At 50.4% G+C, this 16949-nt stretch overlaps 1 protein-coding gene across 1 annotated transcript in view; it reads left to right on the top strand.

Annotated features, from left to right (window-relative positions):
- Positions 1-5536: 5536 nt before the first annotated feature.
- EML1 (EMAP like 1) overlaps positions 5537-16949 on the top strand; it is a 133691-nt gene continuing 122278 nt past the window's right edge. The window contains exon 1 of the mRNA XM_039252959.1: positions 5537-5605. Within this exon, the coding sequence (XP_039108890.1) occupies positions 5539-5605 (67 nt within the window). The 5' untranslated portion in view covers positions 5537-5538. The remainder of the gene's footprint in view (positions 5606-16949) is intronic.

Raw genomic sequence — 16949 nt, 5'->3', positions numbered from 1 at the left:
TGATATCAGTGGTGAATGATGTCTTGAATCTACATAAGAACCAATTCTTGACTTTGGGATTCTACACTATGTTAGTTCGCCAGGGCTGCTGTAATCAAGTACCCCGTGTTGGTGGGGGGGCGGAGCTTAGCCACGGAAATTGATCATTTCGTTGTTCCAGAAGCTTGAAGGCCAAAATCAAGGTCTCAGTAGGCTTGTCTCCTTCTTAGGGCCACGAGGGAAGATCTGTCCCAGGCCTCCCTCCTTGGTTTCTAGACGTTGGTCTTTTCCTCCGTCCACTTTTCCTGTGCCCTAACCCCCGCTTCGTACATGGCCATCGTCCTATTGGATTAGGGCCACCATAATATCCTCAATTAAAAAACATGTTCATTTGTTTAGTTTGAGAGAGAGAGAGAAAGTTAGAGAGCAAGCAGGGGAGGGAGAGAGAGGGAGACTCTGCACTGTTAGCTTGGAGCCCTCATAAACCGTGAGATCATGACCTGAGCTGAAATTGAGAGTCGAACACTTAACCATCAGAGCCACCTAGGCACCCCCCCTTAATGACCTCAGTTTAACTTCCTTACCTCTGTGAAGACCCTGCCTCCAAATAAGGTCCTATTCCGAGGTGCTAGAGGTTAGTCCTTCAATGTATGAACTTTGGGCTGACATAGAGTAACCCAACAATACTACCCGAAGGGCAACTTTCCTTTACTCTTAGAATATAATCAGACCCCCTGTACCCTCCCCCCCACATGTGAACAGACCACTCCTCCTGCCTGGGTAACCTTCTCAGTGCCTCGGAAGGTCCTAGGTTCTGATGTGCTAGAATGGCTTCCCCTACTTGATTTCCTTTTTTGCCCCTTAGTCCACCTTCTGGAATAATCCAAAAGCCTTCCTTCCTTCTGTTTCAGAGCACTTACCACAATTTGTCATTATATCCCCGAACACCTCTCTGACTTTGTAACCTATAGGGAGAAACACATTGGGAGAAACACCACAACACAGCACACATTTCAAGTAAAAACCAATGCTTCAATCAAAAATACTTGTTCTTACTATTTTCAATATTTCCTATTCCATTTCATTAAAAAAAATTTTAAGTATTTTTTAACGTTTATTCATTTTTGAGAGAGAGAGAGAGAGTGAAAGAGAGGGAGAGAGAGAGAGAGAGCATGAGCCAGGGAGGGGCAGAGAGAGAAGGAGACACAGAATCTGAAGCGGGCTCCAGGCTCCGAGCTGTCAGCATAGAGCCCCACGCGGGGCTTGAACTCATGACCTGAGCCAAAGTCGAACACTTAACTGACTGAGCCACCCAGGCGCCCCTTTATTCCATTTCATTTTTAATTGGCTTTGAAATGTGCTTACAATTTGCAATTTTAACCTCTTTTAAGTGCACAGTTCAGCAGCAGTACATATGATGACTCCGTCACATAGCTTTCATGGCCATTCATCTCCAGAACTTTCTGATCATTCCAAACTGAAACTCTTTCCCAGTTAAACACTAATTTCCCACCCCCCTCAGCCCCTGGCACCCCCAATTCTACTTTCCATCTCTATGAATTTGACTCCTCTAGGACCTCACACAAGTAGAGTCACGCAATATTTGTCCTTCTGTGACTGGCTTATTTCACTCCGCATAAGGTCTTCAAGGTTCATCCATGTTGTAGCAGGTATCAGAGTTTCCTTCCTTTTAAAAACTGAATAATAGGGGCACCTGGGTGGCTCAGTCGGTTAAGCATCCGACTTCAGGTCAGGTCATGATCTCACGGTTTGTGAGTTTGAGCCCCACGTCGGGCTCTGTGTTGACAGCTCAGAACCTGGAGCCTGTCTTCAGGTTCTGTGTGTCTCTCTCTCTGACCCTCCTCTGCTCATGCTGTCTCTCTCTCTCTCTCTCTCAAAAATAAATTTAAAAAAAACCGTTAAAAAATAAAAATAAAAACTGAATAATACTCCATCATATGTATATATCACATCTTGCTTATCCATTCGTCTGTGACGGATGCTTGGGTTGTTTCCACATTTTGGCTATTGTGAATAATGCTGCTACGAACGGCAGTGTGCAAATATCTCTTCAAGACCCTGCTGTCAATTCCTTTAGATATAAGCCCAAGAGCAGAATTTGTTACTTTATTTTTTGAAGTGCACATATGACTCTTTAAATCGGGTACACGGCCACCGGCAGTTTGGAAAGTACTGTGTTCTGTGGCTATATTCCCAGCCCCAAGCATTGTGGCTGGTACTGGATAAACTATTTTTGGAGAAATGTTGAATTAAACAATAGAGCCGCAAGGCCTCCGTTTCTGGGTAATTTTTTTTTTTTTATTACTTCTCTATGAATAAAGGCTACAGAGCTGCCATTTTCCTTTCTCTTTTCCACACATTGTGCCATATGCTGCTATTAATGCCACTGGATGCTATGGTTATATTGTCGTAGAGCGTATACATCACTTTTTACAATGACAACAGTTTTTGGTCTTGGGCCATAAATTATCTCAAAATGACACAGAATAACAGTCTGTTACAATGTTTGGGCGCAGAAACCACACATCATTAATTAAGTGCTCAGAGATCTTTCTTGGACTTCCTCCATGGGTCTCTTTCAATGCTATGTAGATTACACCTAATTGACTTAACATGTGTGTCCTTGTAATTATACTAAATTTTGCTTTTTTTAGAGTAAGCTTTTACCATTGTGGGAAAAACACAGCCGTTTCATATTCTAGGTTAAGAGTGTAAATACGATCTTTATCATCTCAAAAGCAAGTGGACTGAGCTCTTGTCAGTTGTAATTTTGCTCTAGCGAAAGTAACATTTTCTGTGAAGATCTCCAGCTCAATTTTTCTCCTGCCCCACTTCTGAATTTTCTTTTTTCTTAACTCTCCTTAGTTGTGGTCAAAGATCCTATCTTTAACGTGATAAATCATGAATATTAACATTCTTAAGAAGAACCCTCTTTTAATCATTTATTCATAACTATCATTTCCTTTCCACGTTTAAGAATGCCACAGTCAGCTTTTTATTTCCAAATGTCTGCTGTATCCTAAGATGTAAAACCGCAAAATGGAGTGGAGGAAGCATTAGGATGGGGTTTGAAGGGGGAAAAGTGGGAAATGAGAAAACAGACAGGGCAAAGGTCAAGGTGCACCTGCGTTAAGACTTGTCTTCTGAAAGCCCCTTCTCTATAGCACCTGCCTCTTGCATTATGGATACAGAGGGTCCCTCTGTGCTGGTTGGTGACAGGGGTGGTTTTATGTGACCCTTCTGGCTCCATTGCTCTCTATACTTGGCCCTCACTTCCTTTTCCTGCCAAAGCAGGCCCCGGCTCCTGTCCCCACTGGTCACCGAGATGCTCCTGGCCACCAGGCAAGCTCTTTGCTACCAGATGGAGACCTCATCCTCCATGACCCGCCCTGCAGAGAATTCTGTGAAAACGCCCACCTCTTTGCAACCCTCTGTGCTTATAGTTTAATGAGACAATGTCCTGTTCAGTTTCCCTGCTTCTCTTTCCTGATGCTCCTTTGGAATTTCTCTCCTCCCTTCCCAACTCTCTGCCCTGCTTCTGTTGACCTTCCCTTCTCACCATTAGAAAGGTCGTTAACAACTTCTACCCAAATCCCATTCTGTCACCGGCAGGCCATCTCCTACCTCTATTCGCTCCAGGCATTTCGAGTGGGAGGCTTGCTATCTCTCCGGGCTTTCCTGCCTCTCCAGCTGTCTGCCCCACAGCCCCATCCCTCAGGCTCTGACCTCCCTCCTGCCTCACCCTGCCCTGGGCCACTCCCCCACCAGGCCCCGGCCCCTTGCTTGTAGGCAAGCCTCCCACCTTCCTCCGGCACCTGCCGGCTGTGTTCACACTCCTGTGTCACCACGCTCCTCTGTGACCCCCCCCTTCTGCTCCTGCAATCTCCCTTCCCACCTGTCTGCAATACAAGCCGTTCATTCCCCTCAGACCGGCCCTTTGGCCTGTAGCAGACCCCAGATCACTAACGCTGTCCTTCCCATCGTCCTTTAAGCGCGGCGACAGTCAAACCAACAGCGCCCGCAGCCCTTCAGGGTCCCACACGTGTTTTTCTTGTTAACGGTCCCCTGTGTTGGGTCTCCCAGACCGGGTCTGGGGTAAGGTCTTCAACCTCCCTTCTGCGCGTGATGTCCAGTGATGTCTAGTGCCAGTTGTCGCCAACCCACACGCCAAACATGCCACTTGCAGGGACACAGCCCCTGCCCTCACAACACCCTCTGCTTCTGCCTCTGCACCCAGGGAGGCCCACACACTGTCCTGATGGAAACTTTTTATTCATCTCTCCTTTCACCTACAGTGTGTTCAACCCATGCAGGTGAATACTAACAACTTGCAACCGTTCAGACATGTACGTGAATTAGGCAATCATACGTGCTTATATCGTGTAAGTGAACTGTAACAATGTGTGACAAGGAGCTCAAATGTTGACAGTCTCTCCTGTGCCCAGGGGACCATGCAACGCACACATTCTTCTCTCCCGCCTTGACGTGCTTTACGCGGAGCGTGGTGACACCCCAGTCATTAATGCAGTGTGCACCCGCGTTGTGTGTGTGTGTGTGTGTGTGTGTGTGTGCGCGCGCGCGCTGGAAAAGTTACACGCTGATGGGTCCGGGTGTTTCTCCTGCCCTGGATCTTGTTCGGAAATAGCTGTCTTCCCGAGACGGAATGCACGCGGCTCTCTGGGCTCCTGGAACCAGTTAACAAGTGTGTAATGTGACAAATCTGTACCGCAGGGGCCGACCAGAGGGAAGGAGCGGAGCAGATGTTGTGGCTCCTTCCCAGGCCGCCCAGACTGTGCGGCCCCAGGTGCCCCGGCCTCCACCAGCAGCGGCAGGCCGCCCCTCTCTCCGCCCGCGAGCCGGGCCCGAGCGGGGTCCCCACCCCGCGCTAATCCTCCCTGGGGGCCGGGCTTCGCGGCGGCGGAAAACGCGTGGGGCGAGTGGCGCGCTGCGGCCGGAGGACGAGGGGGAACCGCAGCCGCAATGGGCTCGCACGCAGTCCTTGTTTGGTCCTGGAGCTGCCGGCGGGCGCGGGGGGACGGGGCCTCCGGGGAGCGCGGGCCTCCGCGCCCGCAGGGGGAGGGCGGAGGGGGTTCCCCCGGCCCGGGCGGCGCCCCGCTCCCCGCGCCCGCCCGCCCCGCCGCTCCCTTTGTCCCCTGCGCCCCGAGCGTCCCGCCCTCGCGGGGACGCCGCGACCCCGAGAGAAGGCTGGGTCCGGCCCGGGCGCCCCCGGCGCTCAGGCACCCGGCTACCCGGCCGGGTCCCCAGCCCCCGCGCCCGGGCCCCGCCCCGCCCCGCCGAGGCCGCCCCCTGGCGGGCAGCGCGGGCAGCGCAGGCGTCGGGCCCGCGCGGCGGCGGCGGCGGCGGCGGGCCCGGGGTTGTCATGGTAACCGGCCGCGGCCGTCGCCACAGCAGGGCCGGCCCCAGCGCCAGCGCCGGCCGCGGCTCGGCTCGGCTCAGTGTGGGGGTGAGCGGCGGCGGCGGCGGCGGCGCGGCCGGGCCGTGGGGGGGGGGGAGCGGGCGCGGCCCGGCGGCCTCAGCATGGAGGACGGCTTCTCGAGCTACAGCAGCCTGTACGACACGTCCTCGCTGCTCCAGTTCTGCAACGGTGAGGGGCGGCGGCCGGGAGGGCGGGGGCCGCGGCGGCGGCTGGGCGGCGGGGTCCCCGGGGCCGGCGCAGGGGCGAGGCCGGGCGGCCGGGAGGCCGCGCAAAGTTGCGGCGGAGGCGCGCGGTTCCCGCCGCCGCGGGCGCATTGTGCAGGCCCGCGGGCCGCGCCCGGCTCGCCCCCGCCGGCCCCGCCGCCCCGGGCCCCCCGCGTCCGCGCCCGCGCCGGGCCCGCCGGTGCGCGCGGGCGGCCGGGGCCGGGGACCCCGCGGGGCGCGCGGGGCCGGGCGGCGCGTGGGGAGGCCGGGCGGGCGGCGCGCGCGGGGACGTGTTACTCGGCGGCCGCCCGGTTCGCGCCCGCCCGGGAGGGTCTGCGGGGGGAACTCGGCAAACAAATCACTGAGCAGCGCAGCGCCCCTTGGAGACGCGCGCGGCGTTGGCGGTGGGGGCGCCTCGGGTTCCGTTCTGCTTGGGGGGCAGCGGCCACCGTGCACCGGGGTGCACGCGAGCGGCGAGCCCGGCCGAAAAGTGCTTGCGCTATTTTGTGTACGGGCTGGCCGATCTTGTTGCATTATTATTATTATTATTATTATTATTATTATTTTACAGGAAGGAAACAGTAAATAACTACCAATGTGGCATCTTTAAAAAATGTAATAACCTTATGCTTGAAAGATTTTAGTCTCACTAGCAGAGTTGGTAAAGATGTTCACACCACGCAGCGCATTTTATGAGAACGTGATGTACGGTAATTCATGCACAAAAGTTAACCGTGGTTTTTGTTTTTTGTTTTTTGTTTTTTTTTTTTTACGTTGGATCTATTGCTTTATCAGAGTGTCCCAAAAGTTTGTCGAAGAAGAAACAATGTGTATTTTATAGAATTCTGCGAAGGGTTTGCGATTCCAGATGTTTTGACGACTTGAGAGATTTAGTTTTGCAACTGTGCAATCCCTAATTGTGATTTAGGGAGACTTTTCTAGCTAATCAACACCTGCTTGCATATAGGAGGTATTGGCTGTAGCAGTAAAGGTCCCCGAGTTGATTCGTCCCCTATGATGATACTTTCATCTCTGGTGGAATCCATCGTCTTTTTCGTGGAAGGGTTTTCCTGATCGTTTTAGCAGCCTGTAATTTTCATGTTAATCACATGCAGGCCTTCATTGACTTAGTAATTCGCTCTTCAGTGGAATGAAAGTTTTTACTCACCAAATGTAACAGCAGTTTCCCAGAACAGAAGCCTTGTGTTTTTGGTCCTCAGGAGGTGTTGAAGGCAGATAGAGTGTATTTGGTACTCTGGGAGCCGCTGGAATCCCTCACAGTTTGGAGTCACAGGACTGATTTTGCTCCCCCGTAGGTTGAATAGAGTTCTCAGCTAAATTTTGAATGGTTTCCTTAAATGACCTACAATCAATCCTATTAAAATTACTATTTTTTATAATGTTTATTTATTTTTGAGAAAGGCGCGCGCGCGCGCGCGCACACACACACACACACACACACACACACACACACACACACACAGTGTGAGCGGGGGAGGGGCAGAGAGAGAGACACAGAATCCCAAGCAGGCTCTGTGTTGTCAGCACAGAGCGCAAGGCGGGGCTTGAACCCATGAACCCATGAACCCATGAACTGTGAGATCACGACCTGAGTGGAAGTTGGACGCGTAAGGACTGAGCCACCCAGGAGCCTCTTGAGTTACTATTTTTGATGTTAAGATAGTGCAGCCTCCTAGATGTTTATGATAAAAATCCTTTTATGTTAGTTGTGAAAAGCATGTGACTGAAAAATTATATAAAATGAATTTCGGACAGGGAGGGTTTTGAAGAATTAATATGTGGATATATATTAGTTGACAGTTTGAGGGTATGAAAACGAGTCTAGATATTTTTATTTGAGCAGTTGTTCAGGGGGCTGGTCATATGTTCGTAAACAGCATTTCAGTCGTGAAGTTGACCTACACATCTATTCATGAGTGTTTTGGTTTTCTGCCTTTTTTTTTTTAACTAGTTGCTCGTTTAGAGGTATTGATAAAGTATTTCCCTGGGAATGATGTCCAGAAGGAAGGAAAGGCCAGCTCTTATATGTGTATGGGTAACAGTTTAAGAAAAATCACATGAAAATAGCTAGAATCCAATAGTAAGATCACTTCGTAACACAAGTGAATGAATCATAACTGTTGAATTTCTTCTCTCAGAAAGCTCTTAGCACTGTTTTTATTATGTTTTGGTTACCATATGAATAAACTTTAAAGCATGAGTAGTTTATGGGGGCAGAAATGGACGTTAACCGATGATGTCTGAAGCAACAGATGTTCTGGTGTGAAATTATTCATTTTAAGAGGCTTCCATTAAGTGAAAATAATAAATGAACACAATTCAGTTAATGACTATGATGATTCAATTAAAGCAGTGGATCATAGCAACACCGTTTCACCAAGAACTCAATTAAACACGTGGGTGGGTATTTCATTAGCTGCATTGAAAAAAATTTTTTTTTTCTTTTTGAATTAGAGACTTAACGTGACTGTGGCCAGGCTTCAACAGCATAATCTATGAGCTCCTCCGTTTTCTGTTGATGAAGCTTCACGCTTTTGATAGTGACAGGAACTGAAAAGTCATAGTTCTGTATTAGCTCCACAGAATCCAGCCCATGCCTCTACACTGGGGGACTGTCACATTAGCGTCCTCCTGGGGGGATAAATATATAAACGAGCAGGAAATGAAAGCTTTGTTTGAACAAATGAAATTTCCATCTTCCTCTGATCCGTTTTTCCTGGCTGTGTCCCCTCATTTGCTGTGGGCACGACGTGTAAAGCCAGGTGGTGTCTGGCCTCCTGAAAAGACGCTTCATTCTCGTCTTTGGTACCCTGACTTCAGGAGAAAACTTGGGCAGCGTTTTTCTTTTCTTCTTTCAAGTACTTCGGACTCTTGTCAAACGAGCTAAAAACCACAGACTGCTTTTACCACTCGAGGAAAAACCGCAACAGTTGAAAAGTGAAGAAAAGTTATCATTTATAAGCCAATTTAGGATTTGGGAAATACTTCCCATTCCCTACCCCCTGTTTGCTTCAAAGCCTGCCATTGAGGCAAATGGTACTACTGCCCTTTCTGGCACAGGGGGGAAACTGAGGCTCAAAGAGATTTGGTGACTTTATGAAGCCGCACAACCCGGAAGGCTTGATTCTGAATCTCTTTTTGTTTTAATAGCAGCTTTATGGAGGTATTACTGACATGCCTTTGAAAGTGTACAATGAAGTGGCTTTTAACATATTCACAGAATTGTGCCCACTTCCCCGGTATCTAATTTCAGAGCGTATTCATCACCCCAGAAAGAAACCCCTGATGCCTAGTAGCTGTCACTCCCAGTTTCCCCACCTGCCCGAGACCCTGATGACCTCTAATCTGCTTCCTGTGTTGATTCTGGATGTGCTGTTGTCATGGAATCATCCTACGTGACCTTTTCTGTTGGGCTTCTTGCACTTAGCGTAATGTCTTGAGGTTTGTCCAAAACTGTAACATGTGTCAGTTCTCTGTTCCTTTTTACGGCTGAATCGTATTCCATTTTATGGCTATACCTCGTTTTGGGGATCCATTCTCCAACTGATGGGGTTTGGGACTCTTTCCACTTTTTGACTATTGCAGAGAATGATCCTGTGAATATTTGTATACAAGCTTTGTGCAGACACATGTTTTCACTTCTCTGGGGCGGATACCCAGAAGTGGAGTTGCTGCGGCATATGGTAACTCTGGCTTTCATATTTTTTAAGGAGCCAATCTGAATTTTTTTGATATCTAAAGTATCCCCCTCTTTTTCCATTACACCTGTGGATGAAAGAACAGGGAGCGGAGGGGCGGGACTGGATGAAAGAGGGAAAGAAGTGGGAGCAAAGAATAAAATGATGCTGTTTCATTCCCCTGAGTCACTCTGGATACTTTCCATCAATTGCGCTCACCGCGGGGAGTCCCGGAAACCCCTTGCTGAGATGTGTAGGTTGGAAGAGCTCAGTGTTTGAGGGGACCTAAGGGGTTATTTCATCTTGTGGTTTACTTTCTTACTCTTTTGAGCCCGTGCTTCAAAGTACAGCTCATCCAGGAACCCAAGTGTACAGCAGCTGAACTGCTTCCGCTGAGGTGGGAAGAGTATACAGCACCCTGGACCCCTCGCCTGCCCCCCACGCTTACACTGATCCGGTCCACCCATCCCTCCAGGGCTCGAAATATTGGTTTTATGGGAGGATGCTTCACAAGTTATACAGCTACCATTTGAGCAGTTCCATAGGACTGGCAAGTCCTATCTCTCCATGCAATCCATTCCTTCTTTGGACAGTTTGGGCTGCCGGCTCCTATGTACACTCAAAATTTGGCCCAACTTCTGCGTCTTGGATCCACAGAGAATAGGTTTAATCTCTTTCCCATACACTGGGTTGTCACATGTTTGAAAACAATTGTGATGGCTCTTTCTGAAGTCTTCTTTTGGCTAAACATTACCATCGGGAAAAAAAAATTCCTCAGAAGATACAATTTTAGGCCCTTAATCATTTTGGATTGCCTGGTCTACATGTTTCCTTTTGTCTAGATGCTTCTTAAAATTGGACACCACTGAATGTGTTATTCTAGACATGGGGTTTAAACAGAGCAGAGTAGAGTAGGATACTTCACCTCCCTTATTCTAAAGTTTATATTTCTTATAATGCAGCCTAGGATAATGTTAGCTCTTTTGCTTTGTTATCTCTTATGATTTTCGCCTAAAATTTTTGTCTGTTCTATATGTGTGATGGGTAAGTTCTTCCTTTTCTTGATTTTACCTTTCCTTTTTTGAGGGGGAGTTTCCTCCAGCACACAGAGCCCTGCCAAGTTATAACACAATTGTGACCTGGGTTGTGATGCTGTAAATACTCCTGGTGCTCATACAATATATTTCAGCATCATTATAACACGGAGCTTGGTCATTGCCTTAAAGAGTTATTTAAGATTTAAGTTATATAAAGTTATACAAAGATTCTGGATAGTGGCCTTGTCTGTATCTTCCCTTGGAAGGTATCACAAGAGACTGTCAAATTCCTTCTAATGCTGGTACATATGTTAACTACTGGTTCCCTGATCTCCTTCTCATACAGGTGTTACTATGTTTTTTAAGTTTTATTTATTTATTTTGAGAGAGACAGAGAGGGCGCAAGCAGGGGAGAGGTAGTGAGAGGGGGAGAATCCCAAGCCCGCTCTGCACTGTCACTGCAGAGCCCGACAAAGGGCTGGAACTCGGAAAACTGTGAGACCATGACCTGAGCCGAAATCAAGAGTCGGACGTTCAGCCGGCTGAGCCACCCAGGTGCCCTGGTGTTACTCTTTAATAACACTGGTGGATCAAGTCATTGGTACCTGCTGTTCCCAGCCATGTTGTAAAATCACTATCATGAGTCTTTTGAGCCACTGCTATTTATATTTTCTAGTTTTGAAATGGAAAATCTTCTTAATTTCTAAGGATTTCTATTTTGAAAATTAAGGATAGTTTGTTTAAAATCTTGAACATCTTTTAAAACAATTTTTAATGTTTTTTTTTTTTTTTGAGAGTGAAAAAGTGGGGGAGGGAAGGGCAGAGAGAGAGGGAGACAGAGAATCTCAAGCAGGCTCTCCAGCTGTCGGCTCAGAGCCCGACATGGGGCCCAAACCCAAGAACCGTGAGATCGTGACCTGAGCTGAAATCAATGCTTAATGCCCTGAGCCACCCAGGCACCCCGAGAATTTCTTATTGGTACACTTGGTACTCTACCCGGCAAGAAATTTATTTTATAGCCAAACCGCAAGCATGTATGACATTATAAACAAATCCAAGCGTTTTGGTGGAAAATTCAGAAAACTATGTTTAAAAAGTAACCATTAGTTGGTTATTGCTGATTTCTGAGTTAGTGATTTTTTTATATATTCCCTTAAAAAATATACACTTCAGTTGAGTGGAGGGTAGGTAAAGAAAGAGAAATAACATCTTTGTTGGGAGTGTTCTAATCTGTTCAGGCCATAAAGCCAGGAGCATGAAAAACTTAAAGTGGCACTAGAAACTGTAAAGCATTGCTTTTATTAAGTTTATTTATTTTGAGAGAAAAGGAGATGGGGGGAGGGGACAGAGCACATGAGCGGGGGAGGAACAGAGAGAGAGAGAATCCCAAGCAGGCTCTGCACTGTCAGCACAGAGCCTGATGCAGGGCTTGAACCCACGAACCGCGAGATCATGACCTAAGCTGAAGTTGAGAGCCAGATGCTTAGCTGACTGAGCCACTCAGGCGCCCCGCTTTCAGGAAAAAGATTTTTTTATTCATCTTTAAGTCCTGGCTTATTAATAGAGGGTTTCTAGTATCAGCAAAGTGTTTTAAATGGCAGCGGAAACATTAGGAATCAAAAAAAGTACGCTGTAAACTTGGAGTGCTGTGGATCCATCGGTACAGCCCCCAGCCCTGGAGGCTTCATGCTTTTCTCAGGAGATGTGTGACACATAGATTTAATGTTCCCCCGGATGTAGCACCTTGGGTAGAATGCAGGTCCAGGCCTGAGGGTGTCCCGGGGTGACCGCAGGAACAAGTGTATATCCTCTTTGGTTTACTTTAAAGAAATAGCTCTTTACAAGAGTTTCTCTTTCTTCAAAGTACTACTTTTTAAATGAAGCTTCCAATTTTGTTTCCTCTAAAGCTGTATCCTTGTGGGAAAATACTCTTGGTGTGGAAAAGCACATTTCCGCGGGATCCTTAGTTTTTGGATCTTCAAATGCAGCCTTAGTTCTGCCAGCTGTCTGGAAAAGAGCTGGCCTCTCTGGATTTAACAGACTGCCCTGGATTTGCCCAGCGACCATCCTGGACTTCCGTCTCCCCCGTTCTCCCGTCTCATTCGGCTTTGTGGGCTCTGCTGATCACGCATCCGTTCCTTCTGATCGGTTCAGAGGCTTGTCAGTTCTCAGTGGGGGGTTTTTGTCTGTGTTTTTGAAACGGCAGCCCCAAGGGGCGCCTGGGGGGCTCAGTTGGTTAAGCCTCTGACTTGGGCTCACTCAGGTCATGATCTCCCCATCCGTGACTTTGGGCTCTGCGTCGGGCTCTACTACGTCAGCACGGAGCCCACTTTGGATCCTCTGTCTCCCCTTCTCTCTGCCCCTTCCCTGTTGGCTGGCGCTCTCTCTCTCTCTTTCTCTCTCTCAAAAATAAATAAATTAATTAAAAAATGGCAGCCCCAAACTTGTCTTTCTGCCTCCAGCCTCAGCCTCCCTTCAGTGTGTTCTGAGGATGCACGTGATGGGTGTGGCCGCTCTTGCCATCAGGAGCTCCGGGACGGGAGCTGCCGCCACAGTGACTTACCTAGTGACGTGGGGACAGACGGTGCTCACGACCCGCGGAGCCTCGCAGGGGGCTGCAGGGCCCTGGACTCGGGCGTGCGCGTTGGCGTCTCCTAAGGACGGCCTGTGTGGGCTCTTCTTTCCAGGATGTGTGGGAGTCAGACACTGCAAGGGTGGGGGTGGGGAGTGGGCAGGGTGGGGGGAGAAGAGCCCTCCAGACCCGGGAGAGGGGTTAGAAGTGGAGAGTGGAAGGGCCTTTTGGAAACAGAAAGGTCTCATCCGGGGAAAGAAAAAGAGCAGAGTGGCTTGAAATGAAGCGGGGAGGGTCCTGTGGCGCTTCTCGGCCACACTGAGGCGTTTGATCTTCTTCTGAGGAGCAGAGAGAATGTGGCAGAGGACTTTGAGGCAAGGAAGTGATGTGGTCAGAGTCTCAGGGAGTTTCGAAAGGGGGCTCCCCCTGCAACGTGCAGGGCAGGCTAGAGGGGCGGGGGCGGAGTCCACTGTGTGAAGCCAGGGGGCAGTGGTGGTGATTTCCACTCAAGGGGTGCTTAGGGCCACCTCACCGGGACTTGCCTCAGTGGGGGCAGGGACAGGGGGGACCTGGGGGTGACCCTGAGGCTTCTGGCTCATCTGAGGGCCATTTGCAGGGATAGAAGGAGCTAGAAGGATGGGCAGGCAGCTGATGGTTCAGGTGCGGCTCGCGGGCCTGCGGGACTGTGGCCCATACCTGCTGGCGGGCTGTGGGCTGTGGGGCGCGGAGCTGGGAGGTGTGTGGAAGGGGCTTACACAGTGTGAGAGCCATCGGCAAATAGCAGGTGAAACGATGGTACAACTGAGCTCACCTAAGGAAGAATTTGGAATTCTTGGAGCTTGGAATGCTCTTTATGGAAGGCAGACCTGATCACAACGCCTCCTGATTGAAAGTGTTTGTTTTGGGGCGCCTGGGTGGCTTAGTCGGCTGAGCGTCCGACTTTCGCTTAGGTCATGATCTCGCGGTTCGTGGGTTCGAGCCCCGCTTCGGGCTCTGTGCTGACTGCCAGCTCAGAGCCTGGAGCCTGTTTCAGTCTGTGACTCCCTCTCTCTCTGACCCTCCCCTGCTCACACTGTCTCTCTCTCTCTCCTAGAAATAAATAAAAAACATTAAAAAAAAAAAAAAGAAAGTGTTTGGCACCCCCCCCCCGCCCCCTGCGGGCACCCAAGGCCCTTGGAGGGGGAGGAGGGGCTGCTGGCTAAGCCACCTGCCTGAGCCTGGGGAGGTCTTTCCCCGGTGGCCACGTGGTCATCTAGTATATAAATCTCTGTTACCACGATTATCCCGGAGGCCCATCACTGTGGCTTATTTTCACATCTCTTATCAGTCTGTCACCGCCTTCTGGGCAGAATCCCCTGGTCATCATCTCAGTACCTGTGCTTCGGCAATGCCCGCCTGGTACCTGATGGCTCTCCTGGTGACGCTGGCTGAGTGGGGTCCGGAACCGCCTTCCTGATCCCACCGCACCTCCTCACACACACGCACGGGCAAAGCATCTCACGTGTGACAGGTGTACAGTAAGTCGTGGCCAGAGAAGGCTGTCACGCCACTTCCCTGCGTGCTGGAAATAAAGTGTGTGGTTAGGTATAATATATGGCATGTATATCTAGATGACCACGTGGCCACCAGGGAAGGACCTCACCAGGCTCAGCTAGCAGCCCCCTCTGAGGGCCTTGGGTGCCTGGGGAGGAGGGGGGGGTGCATGACATCTTTCAATCCAGAGGCTGTTGTGTGGTGTGTGTGTGTGTGTGACATTGTGTGACATAGAACTCTTCCCCATCAAAGAACCAGTGAACTCAGGCGTTCAGAAGAGAAGGCCTTCCAGGCGAGGGGCCTTGTCGGGGGAGAAGCCAGAAACACGTGGCTGTGGGGCAGGGAGGGGACTGGCCTGGTGGGGTCCCACTCATCTGCACAAACATTGTAGAGTGCCGCTAGCTGGACGCTGGCTCTTGAATCCATAAGGAGAAACATTTGCAAAGAGCCCTTGGCGGTAAACAGGCTTGAAGCATATTATTTTCAGCCAAAGTAATTGACACAGAGAAGTAGTTCTTGGCAAAAGCAGCGTTTTTAACATGAAGAGAGAGATCTGGCTGTTAAATCAGCCCCCCGAAAAGTGGTTGTATGTAGCAAGAATTTTACCATTCTTAGAAAAATATGCTCCACCTGAGCCACAGTTCGGTGGACTTAGGACTTGCCTGTGCTCGAGCATTGTTCCACATCTTAGCCCCGATTATAGCGCCGTCAGCAGCTGAAGACCCTTAGGAGAGCATTGAACGATGATACTTTGTTGGTCGGGAGCCACTTGCAGTGCTCAGCCGTTCCACGCAGCCGCCGTGCAGACTGCTGCTCAGGGACCACATGGGCGCTCTCGGATGGATAGTCGTCTATAAGCGTGGCTCCACCAAATCAGCCCGTTGGAAAGTAATTAAGCAGCAATGCCCACACGCCAGTGCTCCCAAAGACTAAAATCTGGCTACGTGTGTGAGATCTTCGCCGCCTTTGAAAGTGGCTTTTTACTGAGCTGCTGTAATTTAATTATGTACAAATATGTGTTCACACCACATCTTGTACATAATTATAACGCCCTCCCCACACACTTGTCATTCCCAGACTGTGGCTTGTGCTTTGGGAGGTGGGGCCGGGGCTCCTATGTCTCTGGGTGCCCGTGTAGACCGCGGGGTGGCGTGGGCGGGGGGGAGAAGGAAACTCTCAGCAGGCAGCAGCGGGTGGCTCAGGCCTGAGCACTTTACAGGTACCCCCTTTATTCTCACTGTGCCCCTTTGACGATCCCCATTTATGGGTGAGGCAGCAGAGGCCCAGAAGTTTAGGCGACTTTCTCAAGGTCCCCCAGGGGCTCCTGGGAGGCTCAGTTGGTTAAGCGACTGATTTTAGGTCCGGTCATGTTGTCACGATTTGTGAGTTTGAGTCCTGCCTCAGGCTCTGTGCTGAGCATGAAGAGCCTGCTTGGGATTCTCTCCTTCCCTCTCTCTGCCCCTTTCCCTCTCCTGCTTGTGTGCTTACACACTCTCTCTCTCTCTCTCTCTCGCTCTCTCTCAAAAGAAATAAAAACCTTGAAAAAAAAAAGAAAGATCCCCTGGCTGACACTCTTCAGAGCTGGGATTTGAACCCAGGCACTCAGCTCTGTGCTGAGTGCTCAGTTATGTTTGTTGAATAGTGATGTGGGTCAGACGTAGGAACGATCGTGGACACAGGGGGCTTGGGAGATGGGTTCATTCTGCGCCTTGCTTCTCTGGGGGGGCGTGGGGGGCACATGCCGATTACTCAGACCCGCGTGCCCTTCCCTGGCTCGCTGTTGGGGGTCTCCGGGCGAGTTTTCTCGTCTTCACCCCCATTTCCCTTCCCATCGCCCCACTTCAGCACTTTCTGAGACAGAAGCCCCATTTAGCTGAGTTTCTCAAAGTCCCACAGAAGTTCCCCCGTAGCTCAGAGGGCAGACGCCAAGTCTGGACCGCCTCCCGCCCGCCTCCCTGGCCCGGTGCCCGCCTCTGCCCCCCCTCCCTCTCCACCCCTCCCCCCTCCCTGGCACCCTTGGATTCTGACAAAGTCCAAAGAGGCGGGACATGCACCCTCACAGGCTGCGGCCCTGCCTTCCCGGTCCGCCTTTACCTGACTGCTTCTGGTCCTTTAGAGCCCAGCTCTGTGCCCGGGGAGCCTCCCCAGCTCAGAGCTGCTTGAGGCCTGTTCACTTGTGCCCCCGGGGCCTCCTGCCTGAGGGTCACTCACTGCACACCTGATGTCCCCGCAGATCAGCAGCTCCCAGAGGACCACACCGTGGGCCCTTGGTATTGACCCCAAGAGTGGATCACTTCAGGCTGGAAACTGCCTACGTGGGACGCTTGAACCAGCTCTCTTCGTAGCGCCTGCAGCCGCTGCGTCCAGTCTTGATGCGCACAGCTCCGTTACTTTTGGCCGCTGTCCGGCACCCTCACCCTGTCATTATTCCCTTGCTTTGCTCAGAACCCCTTTTAAAAACTTTTAATC

This window comes from Hyaena hyaena, unplaced genomic scaffold (genome assembly GCF_003009895.1).
Source record: "Hyaena hyaena isolate Hyena2069 unplaced genomic scaffold, ASM300989v1 scaffold_427, whole genome shotgun sequence".
Taxonomy (NCBI): Eukaryota; Metazoa; Chordata; class Mammalia; order Carnivora; family Hyaenidae; genus Hyaena; species Hyaena hyaena.
Note: the sequence above shows the minus strand (reverse complement) of the source record. Positions and strands in the feature narration are given on the sequence as shown.